This window comes from Lampetra planeri, chromosome 11 (assembly GCF_965212315.1).
Source record: "Lampetra planeri chromosome 11, kcLamPlan1.2.h2, whole genome shotgun sequence".
Lineage (NCBI taxonomy): Eukaryota > Metazoa > Chordata > Hyperoartia > Petromyzontiformes > Petromyzontidae > Lampetra > Lampetra planeri.
In genome coordinates, this window is record NC_136117.1 from 11,956,581 (window position 1) to 11,980,013 (window position 23,433).

The 23,433-nt window shown below is 57.4% G+C and overlaps 1 protein-coding gene across 1 annotated transcript in view; it reads left to right on the top strand.

Annotated features, from left to right (window-relative positions):
• Positions 1-22,857, top strand: part of DOCK4 (dedicator of cytokinesis 4) — a 132,349-nt gene extending 109,492 nt beyond the window's left edge. Inside the window, 19 exon segments of the mRNA XM_078598856.1 lie at positions 681-774; positions 1,737-1,885; positions 2,487-2,573; positions 4,159-4,263; positions 4,737-4,878; positions 9,436-9,584; positions 9,586-9,603; positions 9,992-10,078; positions 10,737-10,955; positions 11,535-11,618; positions 12,561-12,680; positions 13,266-13,348; positions 15,745-15,886; positions 17,483-17,567; positions 18,300-18,424; positions 19,164-19,233; positions 19,464-19,604; positions 20,461-20,516; positions 20,671-22,857. Coding sequence (XP_078454982.1) covers positions 681-774; positions 1,737-1,885; positions 2,487-2,573; positions 4,159-4,263; positions 4,737-4,878; positions 9,436-9,584; positions 9,586-9,603; positions 9,992-10,078; positions 10,737-10,955; positions 11,535-11,618; positions 12,561-12,680; positions 13,266-13,348; positions 15,745-15,886; positions 17,483-17,567; positions 18,300-18,424; positions 19,164-19,233; positions 19,464-19,604; positions 20,461-20,516; positions 20,671-21,330 — 2,616 coding nt within the window. The 3' untranslated portion in view covers positions 21,331-22,857.
• Positions 22,858-23,433: the final 576 nt, after the last annotated feature.

Here is a 23,433-nt window from a genome sequence, read left to right on the forward strand (position 1 = left end):
GATGCATGCAATAATTACGATGCATACAATCTTAATTTGGAGCTTTCGTGACTGCAGGAATTACTCTTTGGTTCTTTCGGTAAAGTCACGTATAAAGATAAAATAATAAATGAAAAACTAGCATACGACGTTTCGATTGCAACACAAGCAATCATCATCAGGTATAAATGAAATAGAAACACAAATCTAGTATACTTAGAAATGGAATGTAATACAACAGAGAGGGTGTTGACTGTTATGTTATCCGACTCTCTGTTGTATTACATTCCATTTCTAAGTATACTAGATTTGTGTTTCTATTTCATTTATACCTGATGATGATTGCTTGTGTTGCAATCGAAGCGTCGTATGCTAGTATTTAATTTATTATTTTATTTTTATACGTCACTTTACCGAAAGAACCAAAGAGTGATGCATACAATGTTTGATGCACATGCGCAGTGCACGACGATGCAACTTGAAAAACGTCCGTCCGTCACGCGACATTACATTGAAGTGCACGCACATTCGATCGATTTACATTCGCAGTACATCGCAACGCAATGTCCTGCCACGTGGTCATCATTTGTAATGCACGTGGGTCACGACACGCGATTGACAAACGCCTCCCCCACCCCCCCCCCCCCGCGGGTTCGTTCTGTTGACCTCGGTCGCCTGTTGTCGGCGCCGGGCTTGCGCAGAACTTCTACAAGAACGAAATCAACAAGGAGGAGATGTACGTCCGCTACATCCACAAGCTCTTCGAGCTCCACCGGAAGGCGAACAACTTCACGGGTGACAGACGCTCGGCGCCCGACGACGAACCCTCCCGCTCTGGGCTGTCGTAAACGCGCCGCCCCGAGGGCCGAGCCGGCGGTGGCTAGGCCCGCGGCCCCGTACATCCAGAGCCGGCGGAGGCGGCCGAGGATTGGCGGATCGCCGCGCGAACGATGAACGTTGCGAAACTCCGTTCACTGCGGGCACCGGAGGAGCCATAACCCTGGCTCGCCGGCAGAATGCGGCGGCGGCGGATTGTGGGCCGATGTCATCGGTCCCCTTCTGTATGGGATAGTGTGTTGCTCCCTCTCACCCGTGGGGTTTTCTCGGGGTGCTCCGGTTTCCTCCCACACGTATGAACAACACTCACTGATTGGCTGGAAGAAAAAACCATCTTAACATATAGAGAACTGCAGAGCAATTGTTGGCGCCGGCTCAACGGCTGGTAGCCTTCCAGCTGCTGTCTGAGGTTCCTACTCAGTATGACATGCAATTTGCATGGACGATGCTATACATAAAAATTAAAATCCTCAATTTATATATATATCTCAAAGTGTGCGTAGAGTTCTGTTTTATGTAATTTTCAAAGGCTGGTCTCTGACACAGGGTGATTCACGGTTAGCTATTCTAGAGTTCCAAGTGGAAATTTACTCTAACATAACAATGTTGACGATGATAATAATGGTGATAGTCCAGGGGTTGATTGTGATGTAGTGATGATGGTATAGTGGTAATGACGATCAGATGATGGTGATAGTAATGTGGATGATGACAATGACGTGGTACTGCCGGTGACGTGGCGACGTCGTGATAACAGTGACATGGTGGTGGTAGTGGTGGCGTAGTGGTAGTGGTGGTGGTGGCGTAGTGGTGGTGGTGACGTGGTGGTGGTGGCGTAGTGGTGGTGGTGACGTAGTGGTGGTGGTGACATGATGGTGGTGGTGGTGACGTAGTGGTGACGGTGACGCGTGTCCCCACAGAGGCGGCGTTCACTCTGAACCTCTACTCGGAGCTGCTGCGCTGGGACGAGCAGCTGCTGTGTTCCCTGCTGCACTACCCCATGCAGACTTCGTGGCAGCGCAAGGAGCAGCTGCTGCTCGACATGATCCACCTCTTCGAGTGTGGCAAGGTCGGCACCGTTCGCGCCGCGAGATCCACCTGGCTCCTGCAGCGGAGGTGGATTTTGTCGCTCCATCTCCGCGGTGGACGAAAAACTCCCTCGGCTTTTGGGTGCCGCTCCACCATCCGTTATTGTCGACCGACCATTGTTTTTTTTTTTATACAAACACAGTAATTCCTCGTTTAAACGCGCTAGATGCATTCCTGAAAAGTGCCGCATTCAGCGAAAACCGTGTTAAGCGAGGAATTGCGGAGTTACTGAATCACATTCGCACGATAACATCAACCTGCAGTCATCCCCATGGCAGGACAAAGAACTGAGATGAGGATATGCTGCCACATACTGCATCATTCCACATACTGTATCATTCCACATACTGTATCATTCCACGTACTGTATCATTCCACGTACTGCATCATTCTGCTCAGCCGTGCAGCTCAACTAAGTCGTTTGTTGTCAACTGCTCAGAAACCGCGTTTCATCGGTGCACGTTTCGTATCATGCGGTTCCCTCACGGAAGTTAACTGCGTCATAGCTAAAACCCGCTGTGTGACACACCGCGCGTTAAGCGAGGACTTGGCGTTTACGTTTCCCTGGGGTTTCTTGGCAGAGCTGGGAAAACGGCATTCAGCTATGCGAAGAGCTCGCGGATCGATACAAAGTTCGCTACGAGTATCGCAAGCTCAGCAAAATCCGGGTGAGTGCCGTCGCGTCAATCTCTCCTTGTGGGCAGCCGCTTGGCCCCGGTGGCCCAGAGGCCCGGGGCGATGGGACCGCCACCGCCGAGAAGCCTGGGGTCGAACCCGGGTGTCGGGCCGCCCCACGGTTAAACTGGGTTCTCGAGCAAAGTGAGTCGGTCCGTTTCGCCCTGTCCCAGAGGTCGCAACCCGGTACCCGATACCCGTACCCTACCCGATACCCGGCTAACCGTACCCGGCCGGGTACGGGTACAGGTACCCGTTTGCGACCCTGGTGCGGCCGGGTACGGGTACGGGTAGACCGTAAGTCACTGGTGAGTAACTGTTTGTCACTCATTTCCCAACGTCTTGTCTCTTCTCACAATTCAAGTTCCTAGAATCAACCCACCCGTGCCTGCAACATGGCTTCATCCCAGAGGTCGCAATCAGGTACCCGATACTCGTTTGCGACCCTGGTGCGGCCGGGTACGGGTACGGGTAAGGAATCAAAACCCGTTTGCGACCTCTGCCCTGTCCACACCACAACAGCGAAACGCTGCAAGGTTAAATTTGTGCTCTCATTTAATTTGACTGATTCCAGGTCGGAGGAGAGCGTTTTTGAGTTTGACAGACTTATGACGGACGATTCTTGCGTGGCCCTTCGTGTGGGTAACGATGTCTGTCGACGTAACTTTAAGAAGCCACGGTGGCTAGGAGATGTTAACTACCTCACATGGTATACGGGAGGTCGTGAGTTCGATCCTGACCCTTGACGCCTGTATTTTTGGAGTTTGCGTGTTCTTCCCGTGATCACGTGGATTTTTCTCCGGGTTCTCCGGTTTTTCCCTCCACGTTTAGAAGTTTTTGCCTGCTATAAATATATCTGCGATAAGCCACTTCGTTGAGCTATCATTTGTGGCCAGGTCGCTTCTAAAAAAGAGCTACATAGCTCAGTGGGCCTTTCCTGGTAAAACACTTTTTTTTTAAGTTTAGTTCTGCGATATCATCTCCTTGCGGCTATCTGACACGGGCGTTGGTGATGCACCTACGAGCTGTCCGGTTCCGAGAGGAGATTTCACGCAGCTCACGAAGCTGGTAGCGCTGTTGAAACATAATGGGGGCAAGAGAAGCAAGGAAACTACATCTACAGAAGACGAACTTCACACCCCTTAAGCCCCCAACCCACTCGATCTTGTCACCCAGTCAGATTTCACCTTTCAAATATAAAACATCTCCGTTGCGTTATCTCCTCTCGTCACTTCGCTCCAACCCCCCCTCCCCCCCATCATCACCGCCTTTGCTGTGGGCCAGAGGTCGCAACCGGGTACCCGATACCCGTACCCTACCCGATACCCGGCTACCCGTACCCGGCTGGGTACGGGTACGGGTAGCCCGTTTGCGACCCTGGTGCGGCCAGGTACGGGTAGGCCGTGAGTCACTGGTGAGTAACCGTTTGTCACTCATTTCGGGTAGGGTACGGGTACGGGTAGGGAACGGGTACCCGTACCCGGCCGGGTACGGGTACCCATTTGTGACCCTGGTGCGGCCGGGTACGTGTACGGGTAAGGAATCAAAACCCGTTTGCGACCTCTGCCGTGGGCACAGAAAACCGAGGCGGTGTTTTACGACCACATCATGGAGCAGCCGAGACTGGAGCCGGAGTTCTTCCGCATCGGCTTCTACGGCCGCAAGTTCCCGTTCTTCCTGCGGGTGAGTGTGGGGGTGCTCCTGCCTCCGACGCACGGTTGCGTACACGGCGATCGACCGCCCAAGCGCTGCCCGGGCTCAACTCTGCTTTGGTTTCCACAATCCGATGAGATATCGGGTGCCACTGCCGGTGAATTGTGACCACAGGCAGCTGCGCGCTGACACACACACACAGGGTGTCTCCGTGCACGTGTCTCCGTGCGTGTGTCTCCATGTGGGGAGCGGTAGTGTAGCGGTTAGCGCGCTGCGCTATGAACCTGGGGAAACCAGGTTCGATTCCCGCTCACGGCCAACACACAGTGACGATTATCTGAACCGGTCCTGGGCCTCCCCTAGGTCGACTCAGCCTGAAATGAGTACCTGGTGCGGTGTGTAAACATCGTCACTGGGGAGACAAAGGCGGTCGGGCGTGGTGCTGGCCACCCACCCCCTCGTGTACCGTTCTGGCCTTCATAGGTGTGCGTCTCCCTGCGCAGAACAAGGAGTTTGTGTGCCGGGGCCACGATTACGAGCGCCTCGAGACGTTCCAGCAGCGCATGCTGGGCGAGTTCCCGCACGCCACCATCCTCACCACGGCCGGCACGCCAGACGCCGGTCTGCAGCAGGCGGACACGCAGTGTGAGTGTGGCACCCCCCCCCCCCCCCCCCCCCCCCGTTGCTTAAACACCACCGCACATTGCCTACCAGGGGCTCAACCAGGGGACGTGGTACTGAGCTGGTAGCCCCTTCCCACCCTGTCCCACCTCCATCCTGCCCCCCCACCCTGTCCCACCTCCATCCTGCCCCCCCCACCCTGTCCCACCTCCATCCTGCCCCCCCCCATCCTGTCCCACCTCCATCCTGCCCCCCCCCCACCCTGTCCCACCTCCATCCTGCCCCCCCCCCCACCCTGTCCCACCTTCATCCTGCCCCCCCCCACCCTGTCCCACCTTCATCCTGCCCCCCCCCCACCCTGTCCCACCTCCATCCTGCCCCCCCCCCACCCTGTCCCACCTCCATCCTGCCCCCCCCCCACCCTGTCCCACCTCCATCCTGCCCCCCCCCCCACCCTGTCCCACCTCCATCCTGCCCCCCCCCCCCACCCTGTCCCACCTCCATCCTGCCCCCCCCCCCACCCTGTCCCACCTCCATCCTGCCCCCCCCACCCTGTCCCACCTCCATCCTGCCCCCCCCATCCTGTCCCACCTCCATCCTGCCCCACCCTGTCCCACCTCCATCCTGCCCCCACCCTGTCCCACCTTCATCCTGCCCCCCCCCCACCCTGTCCCACCTTCATCCTGCCCCCCCCCCCACCCTGTCCCACCTCCATCCTGCCCCCCCCCCACTCTGTCCCACCTCCATCCTGCCCCCCCCCCCCACCCTGTCCCACCTCCATCCTGCCCCCCCCCCCACCCTGTCCCACCTTCATCCTGCCCCCCCCCCACCCTGTCCCACCTCCATCCTGCCCCCCCCCACCCTGTCCCACCTCCATCCTGCCCCCCCCCCCCACCCTGTCCCACCTCCATCCTGCTCCCCCCCCCACCCTGTCCCACCTCCATCCTGCCCCCCCCCCCACCCTGTCCCACCTCCATCCTGCCCCCCCCCCCACCCTGTCCCACCTCCATCCTGCCCCCCCCCCCCACCCTGTCCCACCTCCATCCTGCCCCCCCCCCACCCTGTCCCACCTCCATCCTGCCCCCCCCACCCTGTCCCACCTCCATCCTGCCCCCCCCCCACCCTGTCCCACCTCCATCCTGCCCCCCCCCCCACCCTGTCCCACCTCCATCCTGCCCCCCCCCACCCTGTCCCACCTCCATGCTGCCCCCCCCCCCCACCCTGTCCCACCTCCATCCTGCTCCCCCCCCCCACCCTGTCCCACCTCCATCCTGCCCCCCCCCCCCACCTGTCCCACCTCCATCCTGCCCCCCCCCCACCCTGTCCCACCTCCATCCTGCCCCCCCCCCCCCACCCTGTCCCACCTCCATCCTGCCCCCCCCCCACCCTGTCCCACCTCCATCCTGCCCCCCCCACCCTGTCCCACCTCCATCCTTCCCCCCCCCACCCTGTCCCACCTCCATCCTGCCCCCCCCCACCCTGTCCCACCTCCATCCTGCCCCCCACCCTGTCCCACCTCCATCCTGCCCCCCCCCCCCACCCTGTCCCACCTCCATCCTGCCCCCCCCCCCACCCTGTCCCACCTCCATCCTGCCCCCCCCCCACCCTGTCCCACCTCCATCCTGCCCCCCCCCCCACCCTGTCCCACCTCCATCCTGCCCCCCCCCCACCCTGTCCCACCTCCATCCTGCCCCCCCACCCTGTCCCACCTCCATCCTGCCCCCCCCCCACCCTGTCCCACCTCCATCCTGCCCCCCCCCCCACCCTGTCCCACCTTCATCCTGCCCCCCCCCCCCACCCTGTCCCACCTCCATCCTGCCCCCCCCCCCCACCCTGTCCCACCTCCATCCTGCCCCCCCCCCCCACCCTGTCCCACCTCCATCCTGCCCCCCCCCACCCTGTCCCACCTTCATCCTGCCCCCCCCCCCCATCCTGTCCCACCTCCATCCTGCCCCCCCCCCCACCCTGTCCCACCTCCATCCTGGCCCCCCCCCCACCCTGTCCCACCTCCATCCTGCCCCCCCCCACCCTGTCCCACCTCCATCCTGCCCCCCCCCCACCCTGTCCCACCTCCATCCTGCCCCCCCCCCACCCTGTCCCACCTCCATCCTGCCCCCCCCCCCACCCTGTCCCACCTCCATCCTGCCCCCCCCCCCACCCTGTCCCACCTCCATCCTGCCCCCCCCCCACCCTGTCCCACCTCCATCCTGCCCCCCCCCCCACCCTGTCCCACCTCCATCCTGCCCCCCCCCCCCACCCTGTCCCACCTCCATCCTGCCCCCCCCCACCCTGTCCCACCTCCATCCTGCCCCCCCCCACCCTGTCCCACCTCCATCCTGCCCCCCCCCCCACCCTGTCCCACCTTCATCCTGCCCCCCCCCCACCCTGTCCCACCTCCATCCTGCCCCCCCCCCCCACCCTGTCCCACCTCCATCCTGCCCCCCCCCCACCCTGTCCCACCTCCATCCTGCCCCCCCCCCCACCCTGTCCCACCTCCATCCTGCCCCCCCCCACCCTGTCCCACCTCCATCCTGCCCCCCCCCCACCCTGTCCCACCTCCATCCTGCCCCCCCCCCACCCTGTCCCACCTCCATCCTGCCCCCCCCCACCCTGTCCCACCTCCATCCTGCCCCCCCCCCCCCCACCCTGTCCCACCTCCATCCTGCCCCCCCTCCCACCCTGTCCCACCTCCATCCTGCCCCCCCCCCCCACCCTGTCCCACCTCCATCCTGCCCCCCCCCACCCTGTCCCACCTCCATCCTGCCCCCCCCCATCCTGTCCCACCTCCATCCTGCCCCCCCCCACCCTGTCCCACCTCCATCCTGCCCCCCCCCCCACCCTGTCCCATCTCCATCCTGCCCCCCCCCATCCTGTCCCACCTCCATCCTGCCCCCCCCCCCACCCTGTCCCACCTCCATCCTGCCCCCCCCCCTCACCCTGTCCCACCTCCATCCTGCCCCCCCCCATCCTGTCCCACCTCCATCCTGCCCCCCCCCACCCTGTCCCACCTCCATCCTGCCCCCCCCCCCCACCCTGTCCCACCTCCATCCTGCCCCCCCCCATCCTGTCCCACCTCCATCCTGCCCCCCCCCCACCCTGTCCCACCTCCATCCTGCCCCCCCCCCCACCCTGTCCCACCTCCATCCTGCCCCCCCCCCCACCCTGTCCCACCTCCATCCTGCCCCCTCCCCCCACCCTGTCCCACCTCCATCCTGCCCCCTCTATCCTGTCCCATCTCCATCAGTTCTCTACCTCACTCCCTGTCAGCTCCCCCCCCCACCAGCCCCTCCCCCCCCACCAGCCTCTCCCCCCTCCCCCCCACCAGCCCCTCCCCCCTCTCTGTCAGTCTCCTCCCCGCCCTGTCAAACCCCGCCCCCCTGTCAGCCCCCCTTCTTGGCAGCCCCTCCCACTTTTCAATTGCCAGGCCCACCTAACCACCTATCCCCCTCCCACAGCGAGCGGATTGGCTGTTCGGATACTGGCCCCGCCCACCGCTCACAGGGGCACGCCCACTTTATGACCGTGGCTTAATAACAGCAATCTGATGATTTATTCCGTGATAATGGCTTGCTTACGTTGCCCGTCTGCTTCGCGGTGCAGGTTAAAGATGGCCCGACGTCGTTCGCAAGGAGTTGTGTGACAGTCAGTGCCAGCGTCAGGTCTCAAATTTGCCAAATTTGAAAAAATGTACACCGCAAATGAATACATTGGAATAACACTGCAGCAGCAAGCAAGCATCGCCACCTATTGATTCTAGATTGAAAACTCGTTTTTTTAGAACTTCTTTTTGTGCTTAATTTGTTATCCTTCCCCACACCTCCGACCTCCGACTAGCACGATTGGCTGCGTATGGTGCGAAAGAAGTTCAACGTGCACACATACATTCTGGCAGACTGATGCCCCAGGGCCACTCTGGCAAACGAGACTCATCCTTGTATCTCGATTACTCACCTGCTTCTACAAAATCCACTCGACTAAGCTCCTTGACAGCATCTCCATTCCAAACGTTTTCACCCCCGCTTCCTTTTTACACTTTTGTTCACTTAAATAATCCCCAAATGTCACATCAGTATGTAATCGGCAAAGCATTTGCACGTCACGTGTATAATTCACGCGCAACCGATTCTAACACGGACGATATTCCACGTGCGTCGCGGACCTTAACGCATTCATCTCCGAACCGCTTTGGCGTTTTTGACGCGCGGCGGCGAGGCACGGCGTTCTCTCCCCTGCCGTGTCTCTCGCAACGTCGTTGTCGTCGTCGCGCGTGCGTGTGCGTCGCTCGCCACTGTTAGCGCCCTGCGCTACGAACCCCGGCCACCCGAGTTCGATTCCCGTTCACCGCCGGCGACGATTATCCGAACTGGTCCTGGGCCATCTCCTAGGTCGACTGAGCCTCAAATAGGTACCCGGTGCGATGTGTAAACATTGGCATTGGCTTGACAAAGACGACCGGGGGTGGTGCCGGCCACCCCCACCAACCCCCATCGTGCGCCGTGCCGGCCTCAATCGAGCGCTCGCCTGCGTAAGGCCGCGTGGTTGGGAGCTTCGGCTTCTCTCCGTTTCCGTCGCTCGGTGCAGACCTCCAGATGTCGGCCGTGAGCCCGGTGCCCGAGGACTCGGCGCCGCTGAGTGCGGACGCGGTGCACGAAGGCATCCGCTTCTTCTACCGCACCAACTGGGTGCAGCGCTTCCGCTACGACCGCCCCTTCCAGCGCGGGCCGCGCGACCCGCGACAACGAGTTCAAGGTGAAGCCCCCCCCCCCCCCCAACCCTCCCACGGCGTCCGTTTTGAGCACAAAAAACAAACCTCTTGTAGGTGCGGAGAGCCCCGGGGCCGAGTTTTCGCTGACGACGACGCAACGCCGCTGGTGGAACGGCCCCCCAACTAGGGGCGAGCTCCGGAGAGAAGCCCCCTCCTGGAGAGAGAGTGGATTCGGTGAAGACGCCTTGGAAGTGTCTTTAAGTCGGCCACGTTTTTAGCTGCCGCCGCACACAAACATCACGGGGCGGTCTGACCCAGCACGTCGGCGGTGCCGGCTCGCTGTCTCTTACGTGGGGGATTAGCCCCCCCCCCCACTCCCACCCGATTCCACGCAGCCATCTCACACCGTGTCATCGTTCTGACGCCCAACAGAGTCTGTGGATCGAGAGGACCACCCTAAAGTTGACGCACTGTCTGCCCGGCATCTCCCGCTGGTTCGAAGTGGAGAGCAGGGAAGTGGTAAGTTTGCGATATTTCGATGTTTTCCTTTTTCCACGCAAGTCTGCAGTGTCTGTTTTCTAATTAATCCGATTGACCGAGTTGACACCGGAACGAACGGAAGCAATATCCTTACAGTCGACGTTCGTTACGCGTCACGGTCAACCCAGATGGTCGCGTCGTTTCGAGGGTGAAAAAGATCCGCGTTCAATTCAAGGTAAGCGCGACTGCGGGAGCAGTCGGGGCTCGCAGAGTAACTATCAGAGGGGTCACGTTAATGTTCCTTGGAATGGTGGTCGTCGCTTCTGCTCCTGTGCTGGTGCAATGGTCTCGAACCCCCTGGCTTCGTCTAGATCCGCGTTTGCTTATTTGAAAAAAAAAATATTGGGCAATCCTTTGGTGGATCAATCTCGCCGCTTTTGCAATGGGCTGCGTCCCTACGAGAAACACGACCGTACACCAAAGTCGAATCGTTTTTGGATCATCTTTTTTCTACGAACACTTGAATCTCACTTTCACGGACAGACAGCGGCGGACGGAACGGATGGAACTTGCGCGCGAACGCCCTCGGCCCCAACCCGGGGAAGTGGGCGGGGGAGTGGGGGAGGGAGCGTTCAACAAAATCGAACCGACGCACGGTGACCCTCACTGCCTGATACCCCCGGCGGGTGTCTCCCAGGTGGAGCTGAGCCCCCTGGAGAACGCCGTGCAGGCCCTGGAGCAGAAGGCTCGCGAGCTGCGGGCGCTCATCGCGCAGTACAAGGGCTGCGCGGACGGGCGGGCGGCGGGCGGTGGCGCCGGCGGAGGAGGCGGCGTTCCCAGCGTGCAGCCGCTCAGCATGTGCCTCAATGGGGTCATCGATGCCGCCGTCAACGGGGGCATCGCCCGCTACCAGGAGGTGCGGTGACCCTCGACGGGACCCTCGACAGGACGCTCGTCTCTCGTGGCTTGGTGGCTGTGGTTGCAATGCTGGTGGTTGCATGCTGGTGGTTGCGTGCTGGTGGTTGAGTGCTGGTGGTTTGGTGGTGGTGGTTGCGTGCTGGTGATGGTGGTTGAGTGCTGGTGGTGGTGGTTTGGTGGTGGTGGTTGCGTGCTGGTGGTAGTGGTTGCGTGCTGGTGGTGGTGGTTGAGTACTGGTGGTGGTTGCGTGCTGGTGATGGTGGTTGAGTGCTGGTGGTTTGGTGGTGGTGGTTGCGTGCTGGTGGTGGTGGTTGAGTGCTGGTGGTGGTGGTTTGGTGGTGGTGGTTGAGTGCTGGTGGTGGTGGTTGAGTGCTGGTGGTGGTGGTTGAGTGCTGGTGGTGGTGGTTTGGTGGTGGTGGTTGCGTGTTGGTGGTTTGGTGGTTTGGTGGTGGTGGTGGTTGCGTGCTGATGGTGGTGGTTTGGTGGTGGTTGCATGCTATGGCGTGGTTGTTTGCTGGTAGCAGTAGTGGTTGTGTGGCGGATGTGTGACATGCGCTGTAAACCTTGATCCCCTTAGGCCTTCTTCATGAAGGACTACTTGGAGAGCCACCTGGACGACTGGCAAAAAGTCCTGCGGCTGAAGGAGCTGATGATGGAACAGGTGCGGTGCCGCTGAAGAAGTTCAACATACTGACATAAAACTATAACAATAATTACTTTTATTTTAGCAGGTAAGGCCCACTGAGCTATATAGCTCATTTTTAGAAGCGACCTAGCCACACATGATCACTCTGTTGGAGGCAGTCACCCTTCAAAAACAACGGAGGGCAGAGGAGCGACGCTCGCAACAACGAGCGGAGCAGCGATTGGCTAAAATGCAGCAAGTTTGCACAGTAGGAGGCACAGCTGGTGCATCTGTCAGTCATCTCAGTCAACCCATGGCACCTGGGTCTATCCCGTGACCTCCTGTCTGCGAGCCTTCGACACTTCACGTGGCCTCAAAATGCACCTGGCCTGGCACGAGCGACGTGGGGATGTCACCGTCACTTCGTGGCGAATGGCGGGTATTGGTATTGGTCGATGTGTGACCCTCCAAAGGAACCCGAAAGTCATCTTTGTCTCTTGTAACAGCAGAGTTTCCCACCTCCGGTGTACGGTAAACACCTTTCTCCGGCTCAGTTGTTTTTTCCGCTGCGAAAACCGAGCCGAGCCGATGACGTCACACGCAATCAATGAGTCATTGGCCCTGCTTTGGCCCCGAGCCATATTCAAAAGTCTCGTGAGGCCAGCGGACACGTGGCCTGGGGAGTGTAAACAGCCGGGCCGAGAACCACCTGCGCCGTGAGGGCCCCCCCCCACGCTGTCGCAGCTCGCATGTTCCCAGCGGAAAAAAAGGGGAATAACAGAACGGCCGTCCTTGCGTGAGCCAGATTCAACAGTATTGCGAGGCCAGCAAACGTATCACCGTTTGGTTGCGACTCGCCAGTGTAAACCTGCGCCGTGAGGGCCCCACGCTGTCGCGGGTCGCATGTGCCTAGTGGGAAAGAAAGGGGAATAACAGAACAGCCCTCCCCTGCGTGCGTGCGTGCGTGTGTGAGAGCAGGTGCACATCCTGTACACGGGGCTGGAGGTGCACGAGCGCGTGGCGTCGCCCGACATGCAGCCGCTGCACAAGCGGCTGGTGGAGCAGTTCTGCAAGATGCGCGCCAGCCTGGCCGAGCAGGTGCGGCGATAACGCACCCTTGTCCGCTACCCACATGGTCCGTGTGTCGCGGACTCGATCTGCAGGAGCCCCCTGATAGCCGAGGATGGTTTCTATGTATTGTCCGCGTGTGTTGTACAACGAATAAGAGGAGCGTCTCACCCGAAAGCACCAAGTTAATCCTATTATCGGTGGGTTTTTTTGTTACTGGATGGGAAATTCACCCTATTGAACTTCTTTCGCACCGGACGTAGCCAACCGTGCTAATCGGAGGTGCGGGGAAGGACAACAAACTACACACAAAGAGCAGTTCTAAATTAGTTTTCAATCTAGCTTTAAATGTGCCATAGCTCCCATTGGCTTCCTAATGTTGGAACGAACAGCGTTCCAGACGGTCACGGAAGTGCATCTGAAAGCGCGATGCAGTGACTGTCTTTGTCCGATGGCTCGTTGCTGCAAAGATGACCGGAGTTCGCGTGATGATGGTTTATTGTTCCTTGACGAGATCGGCAAGGTATTGTGTCGCGCCCTCAGCCGCCGGCTGCCAGCGCAGTCCGTGCAAAACCGCGTCGGCGGTCTGTTTCTGTGCTGTTGCGTGGCCCGCAGGAGACGGTGTGGATGGGTCGCGGCGCTACGGGAGTCAACGTCCCCATCAGTACCGACATGCTCAAGTTCCTTAGCAGGCAAAGGTATCTCCTCATGTCCCTCTCATTTCCTGACATCTCGGCCTTCCCCCCCCTTTCTGCCTGGCCCTCCTCCTTCTCTCTTCCTGCTGCTTGTCTTGAGCCGTGTGTCCTCTTTGTCCGTCTTAGGGACTTTCCGTTCCCGGCATCTCTTCCCTCTCCCGGTCACCTTGTGCCCTGTCTGCCATTTTGCACCGACGTCCCTCAGCAGGCAACGGTGTCGCTCGCCCACAAGGAAAAATTCGTCGTGCTGTGAAGGACATCGCAACGATCACGTGGGCGGGTGGCCGTTGTAAATCGTTCCGTTCGTCCTGCGCAGTCTTCATCATCGTTGGCGGTCATGAGAGAGGCGGGGTTCTTTGGTTCCTACCCAGTAGTACACCCGCAGAGCGTTTTGTCAATCCAGTGCCGGATGAGGGCCTCGCCATCTCGCCTTGCGGGGGGCCGTGAGGGATGTTTGACCATACTTCATCACGCTGGTCAGTGTCGGTTAGTGAAGGGGGGGGGAGGGTGTGTGGAGCAATGATGGGGTTTTCGCTGCACTGTCCTTGACTGGCCTAGGTAACATTTGTCGCGCTGGAATTTTGCACATTGGTGGTCGCCCATCCCATCCCGCTTCACACTTCATGGGCAATGCAAAGAGTTGATTTAAACGCGGCGATGGCAAATCACAGGCAGTCACGAGTATCACGTGACCGGACACACCGTCTTGTCGTGCGACCGCGGGAGGCCTCTATCAAATATGGCCAAAAACATCACTTGGCAGGCCCACACCTGTGTGGTGAATACATCCAGAAATGAGCACGTGTCATGTTTTGAAGCATTTCCCATCGGTATTGTGGACAAGATGTTTGCAACCGTACGAACTCAAAACACCAAGTGCAAAGACAAAGATCCCCTGTATAGCCTTAACAGACTGTTGGGGTAAGTGCTGTTAGCAAGCACCTATGAAGGCCGGAACAGCACACGAGGGGGTGGGTGGCCAGCACCACGCCCGACCGCCTTTGTCTCCCTAGTGGTAATGTTTTCACACCGCACAAGGTACCCATTTGAGGCAGAGTCGACCTAGGGGAGGCCCATGACCGATTCAGATAATCATCACTGGTGTTGGCCGTGAGCGTTAATCGAACTCGGGTCGCCGGGTTTGTAGTGCAGCGCGCTAACCGCTACACTACTGTTCCCCAAACTAAAAAAACCCTCAAAACACCAAGTGCACACCACACACCAGAGACATGACACCCGTGACTGATTGTGGCATCTCACGGTCCCTTGTGAGCCTTCGTGGACTTTTGCGAATTACGTAAACGGTGACATTTTGCCTCTGCGGCCTGCCCCCAACATTTGATCGTGGTGATGTCGTGAACATTGCCGTGGAGTGTTGACACCGCTTCCCCTTGTGATGACGCCCGTTCGTGGCAGGGTCATGAGTTGCATTTCAACTTTAAATGGGAATCGTTTGAACGGTCATGGTGGTGTACGTTTGTGTTATGTCACGTTTGGGAGCATGCGCAGTAAAAATCACTGTCACCAACCTCCTCGGGTTCCTCCTGGAAAAGCCCCCCTAGCGAGCTCCCTTCTGGTACCCAAGTCGTGACCATAAGAGTCGATCTGATGCAGCCATTGAAACTATTTAAACACTACGATGTCTTTATTTTACGAGGTTAGGCTCCACTAAGCTAGATAGCTCCTTTTCAGAAGTGACCTGGCCACAAATGATAGCTCAACGAAGTGGCTTATCATCGTGTGGAAATGTATAGCAGCCAAATAACTCTGAACGCGTGTTCATTCTAAATATGGAGGGAAAAATAGGATCCTGAGAAAAATCCACACGACCACAGAGAGAGAGAGAGAGACACGCAAACTCCAAATATACAGGCGTCAGGGTCGGGATCTAACCCACGTCCTCCTGTATACCAGGCGAGGTAGTTAACATCTCACCACCACGGCGCATTGAGGCATGTGGCCCCACCCCGTGACCTCCTCCTCCTCCTCCATCCACGAGGTTCTCAATCCAAAGACCCCGGGCGGGCAGGGTCAACCAAGAGTAAGCGAAGGGCCCACATGCCCAGCGTGTTGTGGCTGCCGTTCCCATATCACGCACGCAACAAAAAGCCTCGTCTTAAGTTTACCGCAGTGGCCTATGGATAGACGGCGGCCGTGAGCCCGGATTCAGATGTCTCGTGAGGCCGGCGGATCACGGATCGCTTCTGGCTCGGGCGCATAAAATATCCAGCGTGAAAATCACTCACACCGTGATCATAGACTCCCCTCCCTGTGCTGGCTCGGAGAGTGCCGGTGGGGGGTAAAAGGGTGAAAGGACATCGTATCGTGGCGTGTTTTATTTGCCGCGTTATCGGCGCCGTGCATGTCGTTTTTGTTCGAACGCCCGTCCTTTTCGGCAGCCCGCTGAGCGGCGAAGGCTCCGCTCGCCTCTCGGGGTCGTCGCTGTCGTCCCAGGCGTCGGTGGAGGCGGCGGGCCTCCCGTGGACGAGCGACGGGGCGCCCAGCGAGGGCCCGGACGAGGCCTTCCCGGTCCCCATGCAGGTGGGAGTGGTGCCCTCCGTGCTCGGTGACACCCCGTCGTTCGTCCGCGCGTTAAACATCCATGTTGTTGCCACAAATGAAGCACAATATAATACCTTGGCGATCTCGTCAAGGAACACGTAAACCAGCAGAGGGCTAACTCCGATCATCATCGCAGCAGCGGCTATTGGCTCACCATTCAACAGAGGCGGTCACCGCATCGCGCGCTTTCAGACGCTCTTCTGCGGCCGTTTGGAACGCTATTCCTTCCGATATTAGGAAGTCACTGGAGCTATGGATTTTCATTAAAATAGCTTTTTGTTTAATTTGTTGTCCTTCCCCCCCGCACCTCCGATTAGCGCGGTTGGCTACGTACAAATCTGGCTGTTGCCTGATGAAGCTAGTTGTAATTACTAGCGAAACGTCGTACTCAGATTGTAAATGTTGAGGCTTGGCCCTTCAACACACCGGTGTTGCTGTACTAGTGACGAATTGGCACATTCTGTTTACGTGACAAACCTTACTAATATGCTGTGTCGGGTGGTGGCGGGTTTTAACGACACATTTATATATTTACACGATCTAACGCAAAAAAGCTTTATTATGGATATTGATCGCGAAAGCCTACGTGCTAAGCTGGCTACGTACGTTGTGAAACAAGTTCAGCGTACATACCAAGTACCTTGTCCTTGCAAGATGTTTCTAATTGGTGTTCGAACATCTTAACACCTCCTGTTTTATTGCCAGAAAGTGAAAAACCGATTCTTATTTTTTCATACTTTGATACTGGCAAAGAAAGGTACCTTGCTATACGAAGTGCAGTGCACATACAATGAGCCCATTGTATCATTGTGGACCAGACAGGGGCGGTGTTTGGGTGGGTGGAGAGAGGGGACCGTTTGCACTCTGGGGGAGGCCAGAATAAATTCCAAAGTCCAGCAAGGTGCCTGCGAGGCGAGTAGCAGACAAGAGATTTGACCGGTGGTTGAATAAAGCGTTAACCGACTCAGCGCGTCACGTGGGAGGTGCTGAACAATCATTTGGCGCGTGCAGCGTGGAACGAGTGAATGGGAGGGAGTTTGGGGGGAGGGGGGAGCGGATGGACTTTTACATTTAGATTGAAAACTCATTTCTTTACGACTGCTTTTTGTCTCTTCTTGGTTCTTTCGGTAAAGTCACGTAGAAGGGAAATAATAAAATAATAAACATAAAACATAATAAAACAATTCTCACGACGTTTCGGCCACAACGCAAGCAGCCGTCCTCAGGTGAAGAACAGGCCTGTCGGAAACACAGCGTCTGCGGCTGCTTGCGTTGTGGCCGAAACGTCGTGAGAATTATTTTATTATGTTTTATTTTTATTATTTTATGATTTCCCTTCTACGTGACTTTACCGAAAGAACCAAGAAGATGAATCCCTGCAGTCACGAAAGCTTTAAATTGCTTTTTGTATTTTAGCTTGTTGTTCTTCCCCCGCACCACCGATTCGCGACGGGTTGGCTACGTACGGCGCGAAAGAAATTCGCGCACACACACACACACAGCGAGCTCACGTGCGTGAACCCCCCTTCTCCTCGCACCCCCCGCCCCGCCGCCGGCTCTGTGTGGGGTGAACAGGCCAGCAGCCCCTCCACGTCCAGCCTGAGCTCCACCCGCTCCGCGCCGGCGTGCATCTACTGCCCGGCGCCCTCGAGCGTCAGAGGTGGCAATTGCATCCGAGACTTTCACCCACCCCAAAAGCAAATTCGTCCCGAGGAGGAATTTCAATGCACCGTGTTTATCTTATTTCTCCTTCCACGTGACAGGGTTCGCTTCTTTTTTTATCAGCTCCGGTTTATATTTTGGCTTCTGTGCCGCACCTTTCATGAACATTGGTCCACCCTGAACCGCATCCACTGCACAAACCGTGGCGGCTGCAGGATACCTCGGAATGGATGTTGTTATTTTGTTTTTATCTTTTCGTCGTAAAACAGACAGCCGAACAGCAGGTTACGTGATGGGGAGGGGGGGGGGGGGGTTAAAGTGTGGGTGTACCACCCACCTCATTACAAAAACGTCTGTCCAGCGTGGAAGAGTAGGCCAAATACCCTCGAGAGCTCCCATTGGTTGAAGTCCCGTCCGCCGGCAGTAGCGTGTGCGTGCCTGCACCTTTACCTCTTAGCCATCGTAACACAAAGCCGGGTTTGTGTACCGATTATTTTATTATTGTATCGCCCACAATCCCCCACGACGGCACGTCATGCAATTATCACCACGCTTGGCAATCCACTATTTAAAATAAAGGGAGTGTAATTTAAGACCCCACCGACTTTGATACTTGCCGTATCGATCCGCGTTGTTACACGTCCTCCCTCTGACCTTTCGTCGGTCTCCGGCGTGTGGCGTGCGCGTGTGCGCGTGCTTGTGCGTACGTGTGCGTGCGTGTGTACGCCAGGCTCCCCGTCGCTGTCGGACAAGATCCGCGAGTCGTTCACGTTCGGCCCCACGCCGTCCGTGCTGCCCCTGCCCCGCGACCGCCCCTTCAGCGCCCTCGTGCTGCCCAGCTCCAAGCAGCGGCCGGTGAGACCGCCGGCGTGGCCACGCACACTCACAGCCGCGGCGGCGCTCCGCCGTACATCGTAACGCTTCGTTATTATGACTGAGTCCTCGTTTAACGCGGCAGCAGGATGTGTTCCTGGAAGGCGCCGCGTGAAGCGAGAAACGATTTAAGATGAGAGGGGAGAGGTAGGAGAGTGCGTGGAGGGGAGTGAGATGAGAGGGGAGAGGTAGGAGAGTGCGTGGAGGGGAGTAGAGTGAGATGAGAGGGGAGAGGTAGGAGAGTGCGTGGAGGGGAGTGAGATGAGAGGGGAGAGGTAGGAGAATGCGTGGAGGGGAGTAGAGTGAGATGAGAGGGGAGAGGTAGGAGAGTGCGTGGAGGGGAGTGAGATGAGAGGGGAGAGGTAGGAGAATGCGTGGAGGGGAGTAGAGTGAGATGAGAGGGGAGAGGTAGGAGAGTGCGTGGAGGGGAGTGAGATGAGAGGGGAGAGGCAGGAGAATGCGTGGAGGGGAGTAGAGTGAGATGAGAGGGGAGAGGTAGGAGAGTGCGTGGAGGGGAGTAAAACAAAGTCCACTTGAAGGTCAGCTGCTGCCTGCCGGCAATGGCGTGGCAAATTGTCCGCGCACTGTAGAAATTTATCGAGAACACTGAAGAAAAGCAATAACCCATGCAGTTCGTCTTGTGATGCTGCTGCTTGTGCTGAATGCAATGAGGCTGTTGCATGCGTGCCGCTGCGTGCCTGCGTGTGCCGTGCGTCTGCAGCAGAGCATGCAGCAAGTGGCCGGAGCCATGAAACCGTGCAGCGATCCCAATCTCTCCACCGGCGAGAAAGGTAAAGGCTTGGAAGGCGCCTCTTGAAATGTTCTGGAATAAAATACTGCGTGTGCTTTTTTTCACGCATTTTTTTCGTTTATTCCGATCGTACTCTTGGCTTCCTGAGACCGAGCAATCCGTTTGGATCTCTCACGGAGCAGTGCAACTTTTCCCATGTAAATAGAAAACAGCCCCCCGCCCCCCTACCGACCTACCCCCCCATGTCTCTCGTCGTCGTTTCTTCTCAAGCGATGCCACCGGCGCCCAGCAGCTGGAGTCTGGACGAGAAGAGCACGACCCCACAACCCCCGCGAGCGTTCGCCCGCACGGATGCCGAGCTGGGTCCGGGGTCACCCCCCGTGCCCCCACGGCAGCCCGCGACGACACCAGGTGAGGACCGCACAGCGACCCCCCCCCCCCCCCCCCGCTGCCCACCCCCCCCACTCCCCAAAGTGGCTGCCGTTCACGTTTTTACAGAGTTAAAATAAAAACCAAAATTTATTTTTTTCATAAAATATTTCTTCCACATCCCTCCCTCGCATAATTTATTGCGACATCCTGACGTTCTGGACGGCATTGCCAGTTGCATCGATGGGATCAGGCACACTGGACTTATCAGAGCAGGCAGGGGAGTCATCTATTTTTTATATTTTACCTAGATCCCACTGAGCTATACTATAGCTCTTTTTCAGAAGCAACCTGGTCATCACAAATTATAGTTCAATCGTGTGGACATTTATAGCAACGAAATACTCTAAACGCGTGATGTTAATTCTAAACGTGGAGGGAAAAACTGGAGGACCCGGAGAAAAATCCACACGACCACGGGGAGAGAGACACGTTGACTCCAAATATACAGCAGCAGGCGTCGGGGTTGGGATCGAACCCACGACCTCTTGTATACCAGGCGAGATAGTTAACATCTCACCACCGTGTTTGGTGGACAAGGGTCTGTCGCCCAGAACGCTCCCAATCTCGGCAGATCTCGGCAGATCTCGGAAGCTCAGTAGAACCGAGACCCGGTTAGTGGTTGCTCGTGTTGGGTGGGCACCGTGCGCGACTGGCTGTTATCAGCAGCGGGGCTAGGTAGTGGGCAGCAGAGGGCAGTGCAGAAACATACATTGTTGTGCTGCGCGTTGTAGCCTGCACGTGACCCCCATGAACCGCGTGGCATGGGCAAGTGGTTTGCCGCGCGTGGACGCGGACGGCCACTGAATAACCATTCGGGCCTCTCGTTGTGTTGCAGATTCCCTGCCCATCGGCGAAAGTCCTCCCGCCCTCCCGCTGAGGTCATCAAAAAAGGTAGAGTGGTGCGTCGTCTTCCCGTTGGCAGACGCTCGTGTTTCCGTATCGGCACACGCTCAAACCGTACCTTTCAGCTTTGTAATTTGACCCCATTTTTGTCCAAACAAATCCCCTCCCCCCCCCACCCACCCACCTCTTCTGCCACCACCAGTCACCCCTCAGAACGATCCCAGCCTCCCCCACCGACCCGCGCTCGCTCAACGGCGGGAGCCACGGTCGCGCGAGGGCGGCGGCGTTCTCGCAGCCCGGCGCCCAGACTCCGCCGCTGCCCGTCCACGTCGCTCGCGTCCCCTCGCCCCGCGGCCCGCCGCTGCCGAGGCCGGCGTCGCAGTACGCGCCGCGCCAGCGGCCGTGCGGCCGCGACGAGGCGGCGAGGGCCCGCGCGGCGTCCGCCGGCGACGGCGGGAGCGCCGGGCTCGCCGGCGGCACGTACGTGGCTCACGACAGCGAGGATGACGACGATTCCGAAGTTCTAAACGACCGAGACGGCGGCTACGACGACGACGACGGCGACCGCCCTCCGAAGCTGCCGGTGCGCGTCAGCCTATCGGAGCCCAATCGCATAACCGGCGCGGAGGGGACGGCGCACCCCCGCCAGTCCCCCAGCCACGGCGGCTTCCGCAGCGTCTCGCTGCCGGGCAACGGCGTGGCTCCGCCGGCGCTCCCGCCAAAGCCGGCAAGCGGGCGCGCGGGGACGAACGCCCGCAGGGCCAGCGAGAGCGCCGCGAAGCCGCACGGGGAACGGCAGCCCAGCCCGCTGCCACGCAAGATGTCGCAGAACAATATCGGCCAAGTGAGCGACTTGCTGTAGGTCCGGGGGCAGGCAGGCCGTCCTCCCGCAGCCGGAGGTCGTCTCCTGCCCGGCGTTAACTCGCCGGGTCCTGCGCTAAGTGCTCGCGGTTCGTGCGACGCCGCGCGATGAGTTCGATGCAATATTTTTTATTTTTTTTGGGGGGGCAAGGGCGATCATCGACGGTTTGAGAATCGAAACGGGGGACCCCTTGTCCGAAGCCAGGGGAGTTTTAGTCGTTGCCATTGCAGCCAGTCGCGAAAAAAATATTATAATTGCACGTTCAGACGATTCGCAGTGATCGCCCGTCCGCGACGGGCAGGAGTTGCTTTTTTGCGAAGGAGCGCGTGCGTTCCAGAAGGGTTTGTTTACAGCTGTCGACCACGGCACACGAAGGTAGCCAACGCAGTTGGCCTCTTTATTTGTTTTCCTTCCTTCCCTGCCTCCCTTCCGTCTCTTTTTGAACAAGACGGGGGAAAAAAATCGACAGACACCCCTGGGCGGCAAACGCGCGTTCGCCAGTGAATCGGTTTCCTTTGCACCGTGGTGCCGTGGTTACCGTGGTAACCGTGGTGCCGTGGTTACCGTGGTAACCGTGGTTGCCGTGGTTACCGTGGTTGCCGTGGTTACCGTGGTTGCCGTGGTTACCGTGGTTGCCGTGGTTGCCGTGGTTACCGGGGGATCGTCCATTCGGCAGCGGAAATCGACGTCGGCAAGCCAGGGCGGGAGGGAGGAAAAACTAAAATCGTCCAAGTTGGTAACGCAGCCGCTTCAAAAGTCAGGGAATCGGTGAACCCGTTGGTGGATCGGCGTAATTAGACGGCACTACTAATGATGCTCTGTAAATGCGTGGCGTAATTTCGCCTCTTATGCTGGTCGTATACTAACTTTGATCTATATCGAGGAGTTAATAGGGTCTATATGACTTTTTGTAACATTAGTCATGTGTTTTTCCCCCCACTGCCCCCCCCCCCCATTTTTAAATAGCGATGTATATTATTTACTTTGGGAACAAAATTAACACAATTTTCCCTTTTAGCCTGCACAAGTAATCACTGTGTGTGTACATAATGGTAACATTGTGAAATATAAGGGTTTATTTATAATGCACAGTTCCTTTTTTTAAAAGACGTCAAAAATAAATGTCCTTGATCTCCATTCGGGACCATAAATTCCCTAGCCCTTGTGACATAGATTTTAATATGCTGTACAGTACATATTTCTAATGTGAAATGTCTATCCATAACCCCAAATTAAATTGAGCCATGTGGTTCACCATTGTTCCTAAATATAGCTGCTTAATGTTGCGTTTACCACATGTACAAAGCAAAATAACCTCCAATCTAGCCATTGTACGTCGTCTGTTTGTCAATTTGTATGGGTTTTTAACGTACTCAGTGGACTAAAAATAACTTAGTAGGTCTTAATTTATGTAAATTTACCCTACTGTAACCTTTAACACTGTTGCACTGTGAACGTGTGGTTGTTTTTAACTTAAAGGTTATTAAACAACGAAATAATGACAAAATAAAAAAATTCTTCAAGGGGTTTGGAGTCTGTGGTCTGTATCTTATCTCCAGCAGTGACCATAACATCATCAGCCATGGTCAATCCACTGCTGGATGAAGGCCTCCCAATGCCGCTGCTGCCACCACCCTTCGATGTGACGATCTACCTTATCTTCACGTCATTTACGTAGCGCCTTCACGACGAGGACACTTTACAGATGTGTTAACGGTGAAGGTGAGGTGAATGCAATTGATGGGAGGGAGTAATGGGCGAACCTGTGATGCGTGAATTAAGTCAAAGCTAGATTGACATCAAATGATGGCGAATTAATTGCATGGATGGGGAATGAGTGAGAGATTTCGAAGAGGGAGTAGGAACGGCGTTAGTGGTTAGAAGGGGGAGATTTAAGCGGTCGTTGGGGTGAGCTCGGGGGGGAACAAAAGGTGAGTTTTGAAGAGAGGAGCGGACTCTGGTGAGCGAAGAGATGACTTGCTGAACGTGGAGGGGGGAAGGTTCCACCTGGCACCTCTGCACCCAAAAAATACATTTCTTCGCCGCATCTCCTCCACGGAGGAAGCCATCTTGGACGCGTTCCACACAATTCCCTGGAAAATG